Genomic DNA, 16351 nt, shown 5'->3' with positions numbered 1-16351 from the left:
GACTGTATTTCACTCTAGCTGAACAGAAAAACAGATGTAATTATAAAGATGGTAATACTTGAATTACCTGGAGAATCTGAAGATCTTTCTATGTAAGACAACTTACGCCTTTTTCTTCATGGAGTAGCTAAATAATGAAAATTCTGCCATATACTTTTCACTTTAATGGGACTGCCTCTACCCATTGCCACATTCTCCTACCATTTCTGTCAAAGGTCTGTGACTCTCTGGCCCTCCCACATCATCATCATCATCAGACAGGGTCTTGCTCTGTCACCCAGGCTGGAGTGCAGTGGCACAATCATAGCTTATTGTACCCTCTGACTCCTGGGCTCAAGAGATCGTCTCATCTCAGCCACCCAAGTAGCGAGGACTATGGATAGATGCGTACCACCACTCCTGGCTAATTAAAAAAAAAAAAATTGCAGAGACAGGGTCTCTTTACGTTGTTCAGGCTGATCTTGAACTCTGATCTTGAACACCTTGCTGCAAGCGATCTTCCTCCTCAGCCTCCCAAAGTGTTGGGATTACAGGTGTGAGCCACCATGCCTGGCCTCTCCCATATTTTCTTCATAAAGGGATAAAAAGTTGTATTCTAGGTGGACCCCAAGATCTTTGCTCAATGTTTGCTGATTTTTCTCAGGCTAGATTTATGCTGAGAATAACTGAAACCTTAAGTAATTGGCTAATTTCAGTACTTTTAAATTATAAATAATAAAAACCTAATGATTTTTAACAATAGGACCACATACATGGATTGCCTCATTTTATGTTCGTTTATCATTATTATTATTATACTTTAGAGAAGAGGTCTCACTCTGTCGCCCAGCCTGGAGTGCAGTGGTGTGATCACAGCTCACTCCAGGAGCCTTGAACTCCTAGGCTCAAGCAATCCTTCTGCCTCTGCCTTCCAAAGTGCTGGGATTACAGGCATGAGCCACTGCACCTGGCCAGATCATCGCCTTTTAAAAACGGATTTGTAAATTATGCCCAGTTTTAAATCTAAGAACAGAATCAATTCCAGCGATCTCTGCATAACAATTGCTGTTTCAGTTAGATAATATAACAGCAATTGCATTAGACATTCAAATGTGATATTTGGTTCTAAATTTGGAAACCAATTTTAGGCCGGGCGCGGTGGCTCACACCTGTAATCCCAGCACTTTGGGAGGCCGAGGTGGGCGGATCACAAGGTCAGGAGATCGAGACCATCCTGGCTAACATGGTGAAACCCCGTCTCTACTAAAAATACAAAAAATTAGCTGGGTGTAGTGGCGGGCGCCTGTAGTCCCAGCTACTCCGGAGGCTGAGTCAGGAGAATGGTGTGAATCCGGGAGGCGAGGTGGAGCTTGCAGTGAGCCGAGATTGTGCCACTGCACTCCAGCCTGGGTGACAGAGCGAGACTCTGTCTCAAAAAAAAAAAAAAAAAAAAAAAAAGGAAACCAATTTTAAACAAAAATTCCTATATACCTGTTCAAGGAGAGTTTCCAGAAGATTCTAGGCTTTAAGTTTCCTCTGGTTTGCAGTTACTATAAACAAAGCTTCAGCTGGTTTCACTCAGCCGCCCATACCATATGTAGCCAAAGTCAAAACTCTAAATACAGTTGCTTTCACAAGGTCTTATTTTCGCTATTAATGTCTTTTTCTTTTTTTTTGAAATGGAGTCTCACTCTTGTTGCCCGGGCTGGAGTGCAATGGCGTGATCTTGGCTCACTGCAACCTCTGCTTCCCGGGCTCAAGTGATTCCTCTGCCTCAGCCTCCCGAGTAGCTGGGATTACAGGCGCCCACTACCACATCCAGCTAATTTTTGTGTTTTTTAGTAGAGACGGGGTTTCACCACATTGGCCAGGCTGGTCTTGAACTCCTTACCTCAGGTGACCCACCCGCCTCAGCCTCCCAACGTATGTCTATTTTTCTTTAAAAAAAAAAAAAAAAAAAAAAAAACATATTTGTGTCGAATCATCAATATGTATCTCTAATTCTATTATGGGAATTATAAAATGAACAAGTTATGAATGAAAATATCAAGGAACAGAAGTATTGATGATCTGCCGAGTTTGCAATGAATTTATAATGAAGCTATTAATGGAATGGTGATCTTTATGCCAGGGGTGCCTGTGGAGCACAGAATGTAAGATGCCTGGTGGGCTTTGTCTCACTTCCCACTCAGGGCCTTGGGAACACATCCTAGCAGGTAGCTCCCTATGTGTTTATCACCTCTAAATTCACCTATGTGTCTCCAGCACCCAGCACCATGCTTCGTGGGCTCTTCTAAATGTGTCCTGCCTATGTTGCAGTGAAACACATCACACCAGCTGTGTTTTTGTTCACAGTGGTCCACTCTCCCCTACTTCTTTTATGGATCTCAGAGATTTTTTACTGTTGTCTCCTGCACACAATCTCAAACTGCAGAAGAACCACTGTAATAGAGGGGTCCAGGTGGTGGCATGTCAACTTTTGGAGTTTCATTTCTTGCTGCAGGGCTTAATACAGGTGGGAGTTACTGGTTCTCGTCCTTAAATAGATTAGGGTGACTTATGCCTCACCCCAATCCTATTGTTCTTCCAAGCCTGCTTAGAAGACCAGTCACTACTTTCCAAAGTAGTATATAGCTGTCAAATCACATTTAACTGATTATTTAGCTGTCAAATCACATTTAACTCATGCCCACATCCCCGTATACGAGAATTAGGGGATTTTATGCAGATGCCTTTTAGGTTATAGTCCCCAGAATCAATCCTACAGGAAACTAAGAAACTCTCAACCCCATCATGGATTACAAAATATTCAACTATTTCTTAACACTCAAATTCTCTAATTTAGTCTCTAAGCATACATTTTTGAGAACACATACAGTAAAAGTAAAAATCCTAAGACTAGTTAAGGCCATCAACTCTTGGTGATAAAGCTGAGTCAAGAGTCTTGAGTTCCAGTTACAGCTCCAACAACTACAAAGAACCAGTAGCAGCTTCCCTATTTGCAAAGCAGAAGTACAACTAAGCAGCACAGGGCACCTCTGTCCTCAACATATCCTTACGTGAGTAAAATTAAGCATAAAATTTTTCTATTAATAGCACAGCACTGTCCACAAGAAAAATTGTGATGACAGAAATACCATATTACATATTGTCCAGTAAGGCAGCCACTATCCACACGCGGCTATTGAGCACTTGAATGTAGCTAGTATGACTAAGAAACTGAATATTTAACTTAATTTACATTTAAATCGCCAATATAGTGTGTTAGAACAATGCAGCTGTCTAAGAAACTGCTATAAAAATTTTAAAGTACTATAATGTAAGGACACATCTAAATTTCCAATCTGCGGGCTGTACTTCCACATCAGAAAGTCCAACACGAAGGACTGGAAGTTTGGTGGTAACAACTAGGATTCACCTTTCTGAAAGCAAAAGTTAAAATCAGACATTTCCCATTCTTCCATTGATATGATAGAGTTTAATGAAAACCATTTAGCGGTGAAAGCTACCATGCTGGGACACATCTCCAGTTTGGACAAACAGAATGGGAGGCCAGTGAGTGAAAGCAAGATTATTTCCCCCCAACTACAGGAACTACAGTTTAAGGACCACTCTGAGGCTTTCCCATCTCCAGTGGCCTCTGTGATATTTTAATAAAAGTGATACTGAATCACTCAATGGGAACACTAGTCTTGGTTTACTGACTGCAGGAACAGAAAAATGGGCTGGACCAACCAGCTTTGGAAAAACCTTTAATAGATGGCCTTGGACAAGGCCATAGTAGAGCACAGTACTGTCTGGAATGGCTAAGCAGGGAGACAGAGCCTGGTGCATGTATCCTTCTAGCTGGTGCCACTATATCCTAACTGCAGGCAGAGCTGCTGAGAAAACACTGTAGGCAGAAGACTCTGCATTTCTTCATCTTCTCTGCTACCACTTTGTCTACTCCACCATCTTCCCTCTCCTGGATACCACAACAGCTTCCTAATTGGTCTCTCTGCTTCTACTCTTAACTCCCTACAGTTCATCTTCCACACAGACACCAGATAAGCTCATTCCTCTGCTTAAGATCTTCCAGTGACTCCTACTCAAAACAAAATTCAATCTCCCCACCGTGGCCTACAGAGTCCTGTTTACCTTCTTCGCTTCTCTTCCCACTGTCCCCTTGCTCATTCCATTCCAGCCACTCCGACCTCCTTAATTTGTTCTTCAGACAAATCAAGCTTCTTCCCCACTCAGGCACTGAGTTGAAGCGTTTTACACTATCTCATTTTGCCTTCACAGTAATCCTAAGGTTTAAAGGAGGTAGATCCTGGACACACAGTTTATGGCGGTGAAACTGGAATTTGAATCCAGGGAAGTGACTGCTGAGCTCACAGGCTTTCCCTTCACAGGACATCCAGATGGAGCATCCATTTAACTTCCCCACTCCTATACAGGAAATCATGCCTCTCCTGAGGCAAACCATTCCTTTATCAAGGAAAGCTTTCACTGGACGTGTCCCCCAACCCCAGTCAAAGTTTAATGTCACATCAACACTGTCCGCAATACTCAGAACACACGGCCAACCATGAATTTCTACTTGGGTACATGACGCCTCTGAGTCATTGATTTTCTAGGGTCATTTAAAACTTATGGCCATTTAATTACATTTAAAACACAATCATGATATGAAAATCAAGCTGCTTTTAGTTTTGTTTCAGAGCCTTATTTGACATTTATGTTAATAGTATTTCAAACTTATTTTCTATGACTTCTCTCCTGGCCACATGTGCTATAATAACATAATGAAATCTGTACCAGTTTGTGACATGGTTGGCATTTTACAAGAGGCTGTCAAGGCACGTAAGAGCTGAGTTTTATATTATGGAAGGGGACCTCTCATATCTGCCTGCAAAATGACCTCAGTGGGAATACCTTATTGCAAAGTAGGTTTTACTTTACATAAAGTTGGGCTTACCAACTGTCTGATCAAGTCAATTTCTATAATTGTTTCAGGCCTCAGCTTCCCCATCTATAAAATAGGGATGATAATAGATACTTTCTCATAGAGTTGTTCTGAGGATTCTAGGTGACTATACTTGTTAACTACTTGGTACAGTAAATGCCTGGCACACAGTAACTGCTAATTTACACAGTGAGTGGGGGCTACTTTTTAAAAAATCTAAGTCCTCCAGTGGCACAATCTGACTGAAAGCAGCTCTCAGTGAACCAATGTATTCAATTACCAAACAACTTCCCAACAACAAAAAAGTGAAGAAGATAACAGTCAATGCTACATTGACTGGAAAGATGACTCACTCTAGTTGACTCTAAATCAGTTAAAAAAAAATATGGCTGTCTCTGAATCCACCTTATCTTGACTCAGCACAATCTATGTTATTACTAATCAGCATGGACTTTTTATTGGCCCTTGGCTGCTATTTAGATTCCCACCCCCCCCCCCCATTCTCTATTCTTAGACTGCCTTTAGAGGTGGTTTCAACTCAGGAACATTAAGTGGGCTTTTTTTATTTTTTTCTTTTTCCTTTCCTAATGGGCATAGAGTAGTCAAAGCACTATCTTTGATCTTCTATTTCCCACTGGGAATTTATGAAGGCACGAGCAACAAAAAACTTCTGAAGGTCATAACAACAGGCCTTTGACTGAAAACAGCTTTAATTATGAATCTATAAAACTCCACCGAGTCACATTGGGCTTTCAGAAACACATCTGCTCTGAGAATTTATTCCTTCAAGCATTATCTTGTGCCCTTTGTAATCACTAATGCAGGACACGACTAGATTATATTAATAAAAATCTTCCCAATAGTTGGGGTAAATCCAACATTTCACTATTTCAGGCATTTACCTCTTACTCAAATCCTAACACCAGAGGAAAAAGGCAGCCGCCTCACACTGTTTCCAACACCCACTTCCAGGAGAATACCTTTTTAAAAAATGCTTACCGTGATTTTCCAAGTACATTTGCTATTCGGAGGGTACACTCCAGGAAAACCTTCACTGCCAATAAATCCAGACTCTCCAGTAAGAATGCCACCACATGTGAAAACAGGTCTGGGAACATAAAAGAAGAAAAGATAATGTAATTTGAAACATGGTCTAACAATCTGATGTTACCTTCAGAAAGGTGTAGCCTATTAATATAAATAAAAGTTAATGTTGATTAATCAATGCTTGCACCATATAAGGGATCCGAAAACTTGCTAGCTCTTAGAATATTTAAATTACAGCCTGATAAAGCATTCAGTCCAGCTGCCATCTGTCTCCATCATAATAACACAAGATTATATATATGTATAATCAAGTCCTCGGCATTGTGGCAAAGTCTTGTAGGAAAACGATAAATACATCAATTTAACTGGGGGGAGTGGGAGAGAAGGTAAGAGCCAGGCTGAATGAGGAGCATGGTTTTAAAGAAAGATAGGCAAGCAATTGGTTAATATAAAGTTTGCCGTTCCCATATTTGGAGAGATGCCCAGTTCTCCTCCCCCTTTCTTAAAATCACTGGCCATTGGCAGAGCTTCCCATCGAAAGGGAGGCTGATGTTGATGGAGGCTGGAGACGATGCCAAAGTTGGCCATCGGGCGGGTCCCGCAGCCCAGCTCCTGGGGCCGTCCAGAGGTTGGCGAAGAGTTAACTTTCCCGAGCGGCTCCCTAGGTGCTGCGCCCCTAGGGTTGTTCCCTAGTTTACGTCTCTGGGCAAAGCCTCTCGGGGAAGAAAAAAAAAAAAACAGCGGTAAACCAAAATCCACATATTTGGGCCTCAGTGCTTCCCTCCGGCCCCACAGACACGAGGAGAGGGGAGACACAAGTCAGATTAAGCCCCGCCACGTGGTGGCCAAGCCCGCTGCAGGGCCATCCGGCAGGCCGGGCTGGGGACGCAGGAGGGAGCCCCGCGAGCAGGGATAGGTCCCGAAGTCCGGGGCTCAGCCTACGCGAGGGTGGCGGACGCCTGCACCGCGCGGGAGCGCAGGGTTGCGCGCTGGGTCACCCAGGCGCGCCGAAGCGGGTTAAGTAAAGCAGCAGGCGAGGCTGCAGGGGTGGAGGAAGCGGGGGGCGGGCGAGAGAGAGGGAGCCCGGGCAGGGGTCGTATTACCTCTCTGGGGACTGCTGCCGCGAGAGCTGGGTGGCGGCGGCCAGCAGCAGGCAGAGTGGCGTCCAGGCGTTCGCGCCCCTCATAGCAGCGTAGACGCTCGGGGTTTGCACCCCACGGCGCGCGCGCCGGCACACACGCCCCTCCGCACCCACCGCGCTCACACCGCCGCTCACACTGGCAGCAGCGCTGGCTCACACCGGCGCTCGGCGGCCCGCGCGCTCCCTCTCACGCGCGCACCGCTGCGGGGCGGCCCAGGTAGCCTGGGGGTGCGAGGCCGGCAGGGCGGAGGCGCTTTTAAAGGCGATTATGATGCCTTCTGACTCTACGCTTAGTTTCCCCTGAGGAGTTGCTCTGGCAGCCACAAGCCACTGCTGAATATCCCGTTTGTTCTCCGGCGGCAGGAGGGGCGGCTCCGAGGCCAGAGCCGCCCCCTCTCGTGGGGCGGGCGGACGTCTCCTCCCGGCACCCCGGGACCGACGGCTCCTCTCGCATCCAGCCCTCAGGGACCCCGGGGAGAAGAGGTACCCCTTGCGGAGTGGCACCCCAGCAGCCCGGGCCCCGACGCCCAGAGACGATTCTCAGGGAGGGCTTCTGGTTTTGCTTTGGGGAATGTTTTTCCCAGTTGCTTTTAAATAAAAAGTAATAGCGCTTGCTGGCTGCAGGAAAGCCTGGGGGTCCTTCTTTGTCTCCTTCAAAACCCAGATCCAAGGAAAGAAAGGGAAAAGGAGAAGAGGGATTTTATCGTATTTTAACTTCTGTGCTTATTCTCTCTCTCTCTAGATTCTATTCTTTTTTTACTGGTGTGACAATGACAAGGAAGACAGTCTCTGTGCCGGGATTTAAACACGGGTTCTCAGGTGAGCGATTTCTGTGTGAACTGTCGTTAAATGTCAAATAATGAAGACGGAACCAAATCAGCAAATCTCACCATCCCATGTCAAGTTCTGAAAATGGTGTTTCTCCGCTTGCATCTCTCTGTTCTTAAACCTTTCCAACAACATCTTTCTGTGGTATTAACGGGTTAAAATTTACGGAGAATTTGTTTTTCTTAGACGAACAATTCTAGCCTTGTGGAATCAATACTCTCTTTTAATTACAGAAATATAATTTTAAACATTTTGTTAAGAGCTTCCCAATAACCAGGGATTAATAAAAGAATGACAGGAACAGACTAGATTCATTGAGATTTTTAATAATCACCAGCTGTGGGAGATACAACTTAACTTTGATGCCTCGTGTTGTTCCTTGTAAATTGTTTTCACCTTTCTAAGCAAGAAAATTAAGTATTAAAGTAGTTCTTATAGAGACTTTATTTCTAATAATGAGCTGTTAAGAATCTAAACACGGGTGGGCGCGTATGGCTCACGCCTGTAATCCCAGCACTTTTGGAGGCCGAGGTAGGCGGATCACGAGGTCAGGAGTTCGAAACCAGTCTGGCCAACATGGTGAAACCCCCCGTCTCGACTAAAAATACAAAAAGTTAGCCAGGTGTTGCGGTGTGCGTCTGTAATCCCAGCTACTTGGGAGGCTGAGGCAGAAGAATCGCGTGAACCCGGGAGGCAGAGGTTGCAGTGAGCCGAGATCATGCCATTGCACTCCAGCCCCGGGCGACAGTGTGAGACTCCATCTCAATCAATCAATCAATAAACCTAAACACTCATAAATAAATAAACCTAAACACTCCTGGCAAGGAAGTAAGTAAAATTGGCTACAGGAAATATTCTGACTTTTCATAGTGAGGGCACCCTGAAGCCTATACTAGGAACCAGAATATACGGACAGGACTTAGATTATCTTACCATTTTTTTAAAAAGTGAAGGCAAAAACATCATGAAGTACAACTTTCAAAACTTCTCTACAGGCACCACACCCTTTATGACATTAAAAAAAGGATGACAGAATTTGGCAAACTGCTTTATATCCTGCAACACCCTCAACCCAATAAAAATGTCTTTAAAACAGTGAAGAGGAGAATAAATGCTTGTTGATTTTGCACGCATTTCAAGAATATGCTATCTAATAGCATAAGTGTTTTCAGATGATTATTTAAAAGTCATATTTTTAAATTATAAAGTGAAAATATTGCTCAATTCACTTTCTGGTAATGATTTGCAGTCCTCGTAAGCCAGAAAATACTTCATTCAGGACTAAGCTAAGTTTTCAAAATTTAAAATAAAAAACAAAGTGTTAAATGTGCCTAAATAGGAAACTATTTGAACTAAAATACACAACCATTTCTTAATTTATAGATTGATGGCTGTGTTCATATGCTCACTGAAGAGTTAGGGTTTTAACACCAATCATTCTGTTGTTGTTGACACTCATAAGAAAGACATTGATTTTACCATGCGATTTTAGAATTTACTAAAACCCATGTTATTTGCTCTTAAAAACACATATTTGACTTGGAACTACAGTTCTGACCAAAATTATAAACCTTAAATATCCTGAGAAGTTGATGTGTTAAAATTGAGAGAGACTTTTATTAGTTTGTTCTCATGCTGCTATGAAGAAATACCTGAGACTGGGTAATTTATAAAGAAAAGAAGTTTAATTGACTCACAGTTTCGCATGGCTGGGGAGTCCTCAGGAAACTTATAATCATGGCAGAAGCACCTCCTCACGGGGTGATAGGAGAAGGGGGAAAGCCCCTTATAAAACCATCAGCTCTCATGAGCATTCACTCACCATCAGGAGAACAGCATGGGGGAAACCGTTCCCATGATTCAATTACCTCCACCTGGTCCCACCCTTGACACCTGGGGATTATTACAATTCAAGGTGAGATTTGGGTGGGGCCACAGAGCCAAACCATATCAAGACTCAAGGGCACTTTGAAGGTATGTGTAAGGTCCATCTCTGTGAGACCAGTTTCTGGACTTTTGTGATAACAATTAGTATAATGGACAGAGAGCTACCCCCACAGGCAGTAGAAAAGTGGAGAGAGAAAAAGAACAAAAGCCCTGTGGGTAGATTCTTTAAAACAAAAAGTGGAGTGGTGGGTGAACTGATCCTTATTATCCAGCCTCTGCAGTTACCAGGTTGCACAGAGAATCAACATCATGGGAATATGAAAATATTCACCAATGAACTGACCACTTATAAAATTAGGCCCCACTCAAACATTCCTTGCTACATAATACTAGCATCTAGCTGGGCCCAATATGTCAACATCATTGTCAGTTAATCTCTGATTCACTCATCAACCTTGTAAACATCTGAAAATGTCGTGTAAATCCAGTGCACATTCATTCCACAGTGCGGTACTCATCTTGTAAAAAATCCAGAATGTTCATAAGTTAGTTCACACTTGGCACGGTGGCTCAGGCCCGTAATCCCAGCACTTTGGGAGGCAGAGGTGGACAGGTCACTTGAGCCCAGGAGTTCAAGATCAACCTGGCCAACATGGTGAAACCCTGTCTCTACCAAAAATACAAACATTAATTGGGCGTGTTTACGGACGGGCGCCTATAATCCCAGCTACTCTGGAGGCTGAGACACAAGAATCGCTTGAACCCAGGAGGCAGAGGTTGCAGTGAGCCGAGATCGCAGCACTGCACTCCACCCTGGGCGACAGAGTGGGATTCCGTGTAAAAAAAAAAAAAAAAAAAAAAAAAAAAAAAAAAAAAAAAAGTTCAGTGTTTTTTGATGTCTGTAAACACACATTAGGAACAAATGTAGACCTTCCTCTTTCCCCTGCCCCAACTCAACACACCCCTCTGCCAAGAATAAGATATTAGGAATTGTACTGGTCAGGTTTCTTAGCTACAAACAACTGAGTCCACTCAGAATGAGTCACCTCTTCTGGTTCAAGCAGAGCAGAAAGTTCACATTACCATCAAGAGAATCATAGAAACAGTCTCAAAGCTCATTTTCCTACAATAGTAGCCAAAACCTCGCCTCAGAAATGGCCAGTGAGAAATCTATTGCCATTATTGCCACCAAGACTAAGCACTAAATGCAGGTACTTGAACTTAATGCAATCGCCACTGTTGTGAGCACTTCAGATACATTTCTGCCCTGGGAAATTCAACCTTGCCACACTCCTGCCCCAAAGGCCAGACGGCCTGTTGCCTCCTACAGAATAAGAGAATCACAGAACCTCTTTGCTCACGGTGATCTCTTGATCAAACTCGCATGCAAGCCTATATGATTGGTACTGTCCATGTCACATGACTTGCAATGTCTCAGCCACAAGGGAGGCTGGGAATTCAACACTATTAGGAGATGAGGTTACATAATATAGAAATATCTCCAAATATTAAAAGGCTACTAAAACAAAATGGGCAGGCACAAGTATGATTAATGTCCATGATAAGGATCTACAAAGTTCAATTAGCCTGTCTCCTTGCATCCCTTTGCTGAGGAAAGCAGCCCCAAGGAGGTCTTGATATATGAAGTTGCAGAGTTAATAGGATGTGTTGAATGAAACCAGTTCCACTCACCTGTCCACCTTGGACTGGGTCAGGCATTTTGTTTGAGTCAAAGGCAAGCACATGAAAGTGGGCCAAGCTTAACACAAGGAAACCTGCTGCTTGTTGGTGTGGAATGAAACTTTGTTTAGTGGAGTCCCTCCATAGTGAATTGTCATTATCATCATCATCTCAGACTTTCACTGAGCATTTATTATACACCTGGAACTGTGCTAAGTGCTTTACAAACGATATTTTGTACAATTCTCTAAACAAATTTACGAGGTAAGAACGAGTATCATCATTTTACAGGTGAAGATTCTGAGATTTATAATCCAAAATCTTTTTTTTTTCTTTTGAGACAGGATCTTCCTCTGTTGCCCAGGCTGGAGTGCACTGGTGTGATCATGGCTCGCTGCAGCTGGGACCTCCTGGGCTCAAGCAATCCTCCCACCTCAGCCTCCTGAGTAGCTGGGACTACAGGCATGTGCCACCATACCAGACTAATTTTTTTTTTCTTGAGAGGAAGTCTCACTCTGTCACCCAGGCTGGAGTGCAATGGCACCATCTCAGCTCACTGCAACCTCTGCCTCCCAGGTTCAAATGATTCTCCTGCCTCAGCCTCCCAAGTAGCTAGGATTACAGGCACCTGCCAGCATGCCCAGCTAATTTTTGAATTTTCAGTAGAGATGGGGTTTCACCATGTTGGCCAGGCTGGTCCCAAACTCCTGACCTCAAGTGATCCACCTGCCTTGGCCTCCCAAAGTGCTGGGATCACGGGCATGAGCCACGGTGCCCAGCCTGGGCTAATTTTTTTATTATTATTATTATTTTTGTAGAGACAGAGTCTCACTACGTTGCCCAGGCTGGTCTTGAACTCCTGGGCTCAATTGATCCTCTTGACTCTGCTTCTCAAAGTGCTGGGATTAAAAGTGTGAGCCAACATGCCTGGCCTTAAGACCTACAATATATAAATAAAAAGCTGGGGGGGAAAAAAAGCTGGGGGTTGGGCACAGTGGCTTACGCCTGCTATCCCATCATTTTGGGAGGCAGAGGTGGAAGGATCCCTTGAGCCTAGGAGTTGGATTCCAGCCTGGACAACACAGTGACACCCTGTCTCTACTAAAAAAAAAAAATTGTAATTAGCAGGGCATGGTGGTGTGCACCTGTAGTCCCAGCTACTTGGGAGGCTGAGATGGGAAGATCAGCTGAGCCCAGGAGGTCGAGGCTGCAGTGAGTTACAATCCTGCCACTGCACTTCAGCCTGAGTGACAGAGCGAGATCCTTTCTCAAAAAAAGAAAAAGGAAAAAAAGCTGGGATCTGAACCCAGACTAACTGGAAAGCTCCAGGTTTTCATCAGTACTGCATGCAAATCCATTAGAGCCTTTCTGGGAATTCAGGAATGCTCAGTACCCATGGAGACGGCGTGAACAGACATATGCTGTTTATCTACTCAGCATCCCTTCCTTGGGAAGCCACCCCTCCCTATGCCGTGTGCTTCTGTGAGCACTGATTCCATTCACTGCTTCTCCAGCCCCCAGTGGGACATGTGACCAGGGGCTGTCCAATCAGCGAGCTCTCCCTACTACTCTGGAGATGGTGCCTAAGAGGTTCTTTGCTTTTCTTTCTTCTGGAAGCAGCATGTAAGCAAATATATTCCTGGGAAAGGAGGACCAAGCCTGAAGTGAATGCTGCAGAACAACAGGTCACCCCACTTCCACGTGGCAATAAGCCTTTAAGAATTTGGAAAAGACTGTTGAGAGAACCCAAGGTTCTACCATGTCATACGGAGACAACTTGGGTGTGAGAAGAGCTGTAAGGACGAGTGCTAAAAACTATTACCTTGGCCGGGCTCGGTGGCTCACGCCTGTAATCCCAGCACTTTGGGAGGCCGAGGCCAGGAGGTCAGGAGTTCGAGACCAGCCTGACCGAACACGGAGAAACTCCGTGTCTACTAAAATACAAAATTAGCCGGGCATGGCGGTGCGTGCCTGTAATCCCAGCTACTCGGGAGGCTGAGGCAGGAGAATCATTTCAACCTGGGAGGCAGAGGTTGTGGTGAGACAAGATCGTGCCATTGCACTCCAGCCTGGGCAACAAGAGTGAAACTCCGTCTCAAAAAAAAAAGAAAGAAAGAAAAAAGAAAAAAAACATATATATATCTATATATATCTCCTTGACAGTAAAAAAAAAAAAAAATCTCAACGTGTGGGCCATTGATGGTAATGAGGACCATGGAGTAAGAAGTACTACTAAGAACAGGCCGGGCGCGGTGGCTCAAGCCTGTAATCCCAGCACTTTGGGAGGCCGAGGTGGGTGGATCACGAGATCAGGAGATCGAGACCATCCTGGCTAACATGGTGAAACCCCGTCTCTACTAAAAATACAAAAAATTAGCCGGGCGCGGTGGCGGGCGCCTGTAGTCCCAGCTACTCGGGAGGCTGAGGCAGGAGAATGGCGTGAACCCGGGAGGCGGAGCTTGCAGTGAGCCGAGATTGCGCCACTGCACTCCAGCCTGGGCAACAGAGCCAGACTCCGTCTCAAAGAAAAAAAAAAAATGTGATTTGTATCAACTGCAGGTAATAGATATCTTTTCGTTTGTTAGGTGTACTTATCTTTTTTTTTTTTTTTTTGAGACAGAGTAATAAGAGACTGGCTTAGAATGAGAGGAATGATAGTGGATCTTTTTCTATCTTAGCTCCATTCACAAGTAACTTCCTGTTTACTCCTTGGTCTTCTAAACTGCCATTTGGAGAACACCATTCTAATCATAGGCAGAGATAACCATCTACCTCAATTCAAATTGCTGTTTATTTGTTCCTCAAGGAAAAGGTTTACATTCATTACCCATTAAACAACTGAACCTGGTTGGTTCTGTGTTACAAGATTGCTTAAGGGTTGTACTTCTGAAAAAGTAAGCTAACTACCTAAGAGGCACTATCCAAATAAATGTTACATGCAAACAAAGTCTTTAGAACTATGAGACTGTGTAATTTATAGATTCTTTAAAGTTCTGAGCGTAACAGAGAAGTAACTGCAAAATTTACATATATACACATATACACGTGTGTGTATATTTACATATGTTTGTATATATACACATGTATACACATGATCATGGCTATGAACACAGTCCTGAAACCATTATATTAATAAAACTAGTTTAATGTATGTGCCTTGAGTCTTGTCCTCAGAATTCTGAAAACATTTTAAGTCCTATAAACACTTTTAAAATAATCCGAACATAAGCTTTATTTTCTTAAGAAATAAGTAGAACCCTGAATATGTATTTTTTTCCCTGCTAAGATAGTTGCAAAAGATCTATATGGGAAAGCATCATTCTAGGCAAATTCTAAGTAAAGCCAAAATGCTTGAATATCAAAGTACATTTATTTTGGTATTAAATGGTTATTAATTTTTAAAAACAGCTAGAGACTTACCCATTTGATTGAATTTGATAGGATTATAGCTCTTCATCGAGACTAGAGCTTTTTCTCAGAGCCACTGGAATTGATGCTTCTTAATAGGGACATATTTGCCAGATGCTAATGACAGGAGTATCCTGGCCCACTGTGTAGGACTAATTGTACAAATGGGAAGTTGGAGCAACAGAAGCACTGTCTCTGCCTGGAGCTGGCAGTTGTCTCTGTTTTCTCAATCGGTAATGTTTCCATTGGCAGTATCTAGAGAATTTTTTGTTTGTTTCATTTTCCTTTTACCTTGGAGGTATATTTAGGTGTTGTTTATATGTACTGGGTATTCTGAGCAAAATAACAGGCATATAAATATATGTATAATATACACATACGCATTACTTCCCACATATTAGCTTTTACGCATATTAGATATGGATACATGTATAAATGTGTGTATGCATCTGTGTCTCTCCCAGACAATGCTGGAGACACACGCAAATTTTCATTCTTTGAAACTCCTTTCTCTAAATTCCAGACTGACCACCCTTTTCTCCCTACATGTTTTCCTTCTAATGCTATGGCTTTTTTTTTTTTTTTTTGAACATTCACTAAGACTTCATTAGATTTTTAAGTCCCAGCTAATCCAAAAATCATTCCTTTTCCCTCCCTCCCTCTGCTCCTCCCTCCCTCCCTTCCTTCCACAAGTTATCAAGAGGCTACTCTATGCCAAGTGCTGCACTAGGCACTGTAGATAACAGTGTTGGTTAGAAGAGACCTGGTTCTTGCCCTTACTGTTGAGAATGCTCTTTAAGGTTATTTCTTCAATTAATCTCATTCATTTTGTATTGTGTTGATTTGGGTCTTCTGAAAAGCAGACACCAGTACAGAATTCCATTCTGCAAGAGATCAATGTGCAAGAGACGTATCAGGGGAAACGTCTATGGAGGACAAAGGGAAGGAGAACAATGAGTAGGTGGGGAGCCTCGAGCTGCAATGCAGGTCTGACACCTGTGAGAGGAGTTAGGGAAAGAAGGGGGTTTGGGCTGGAAGTGCTTCAGATCATAGTGCAGCCCTGAGTAAAATATTGGCCAGGGCAATGAGGAGCTCTAGCAAAGATGGCCTGCTAGAGGAGACCTGTGTTGGGGAGGAGCTGCCTGGCTGTGGTTCCCCTGCCTTGCTCAGTCATTGGCTGGGCAGCCTGGCTAGAGTATGGCTTGGCATGTGTGATGCAGCAGATCCCAAGAGTGTGGCAGATGGAGGCTGCCAGCTAATGACAGTCCTTTGGCAGATTCTGTCTTGGAGGAGATCTATGTGGTACACTCCCATGGCTGTCGTATGGTTGGATTTTAGGGTTTTATTCTCAGAGGCAACTTTATTTTCAAGTTCTCAGTATAGGTGGAAGTAGAGTGGGAGTGCTGCCCGCATGTAAAGACTACAGCTATCAA

General features: G+C 43.7%; 1 protein-coding gene across 1 annotated transcript in view; it reads right to left on the bottom strand.

Annotated features, from left to right (window-relative positions):
* The window catches only part of PCOLCE2 (procollagen C-endopeptidase enhancer 2), a 71992-nt gene extending 64529 nt beyond the window's left edge, over nucleotides 1-7463 (bottom strand). The window contains exons 1-2 of the mRNA XM_003265339.4: nucleotides 7078-7463; nucleotides 5927-6035 (exon numbers count right to left, since the gene is read on the bottom strand). Coding sequence (XP_003265387.1) covers nucleotides 5927-6035; nucleotides 7078-7160 — 192 coding nt within the window. The 5' untranslated portion in view covers nucleotides 7161-7463. The remainder of the gene's footprint in view (nucleotides 1-5926; nucleotides 6036-7077) is intronic.
* Between the last annotated feature and the right edge of the window lie 8888 nt (nucleotides 7464-16351).

The sequence above is a fragment of the Nomascus leucogenys genome, chromosome 8 (genome assembly GCF_006542625.1).
Source record: "Nomascus leucogenys isolate Asia chromosome 8, Asia_NLE_v1, whole genome shotgun sequence".
In the NCBI taxonomy this organism is placed as follows: Eukaryota; Metazoa; Chordata; class Mammalia; order Primates; family Hylobatidae; genus Nomascus; species Nomascus leucogenys.
This window is presented reverse-complemented; position numbering and strand designations above follow the sequence as displayed.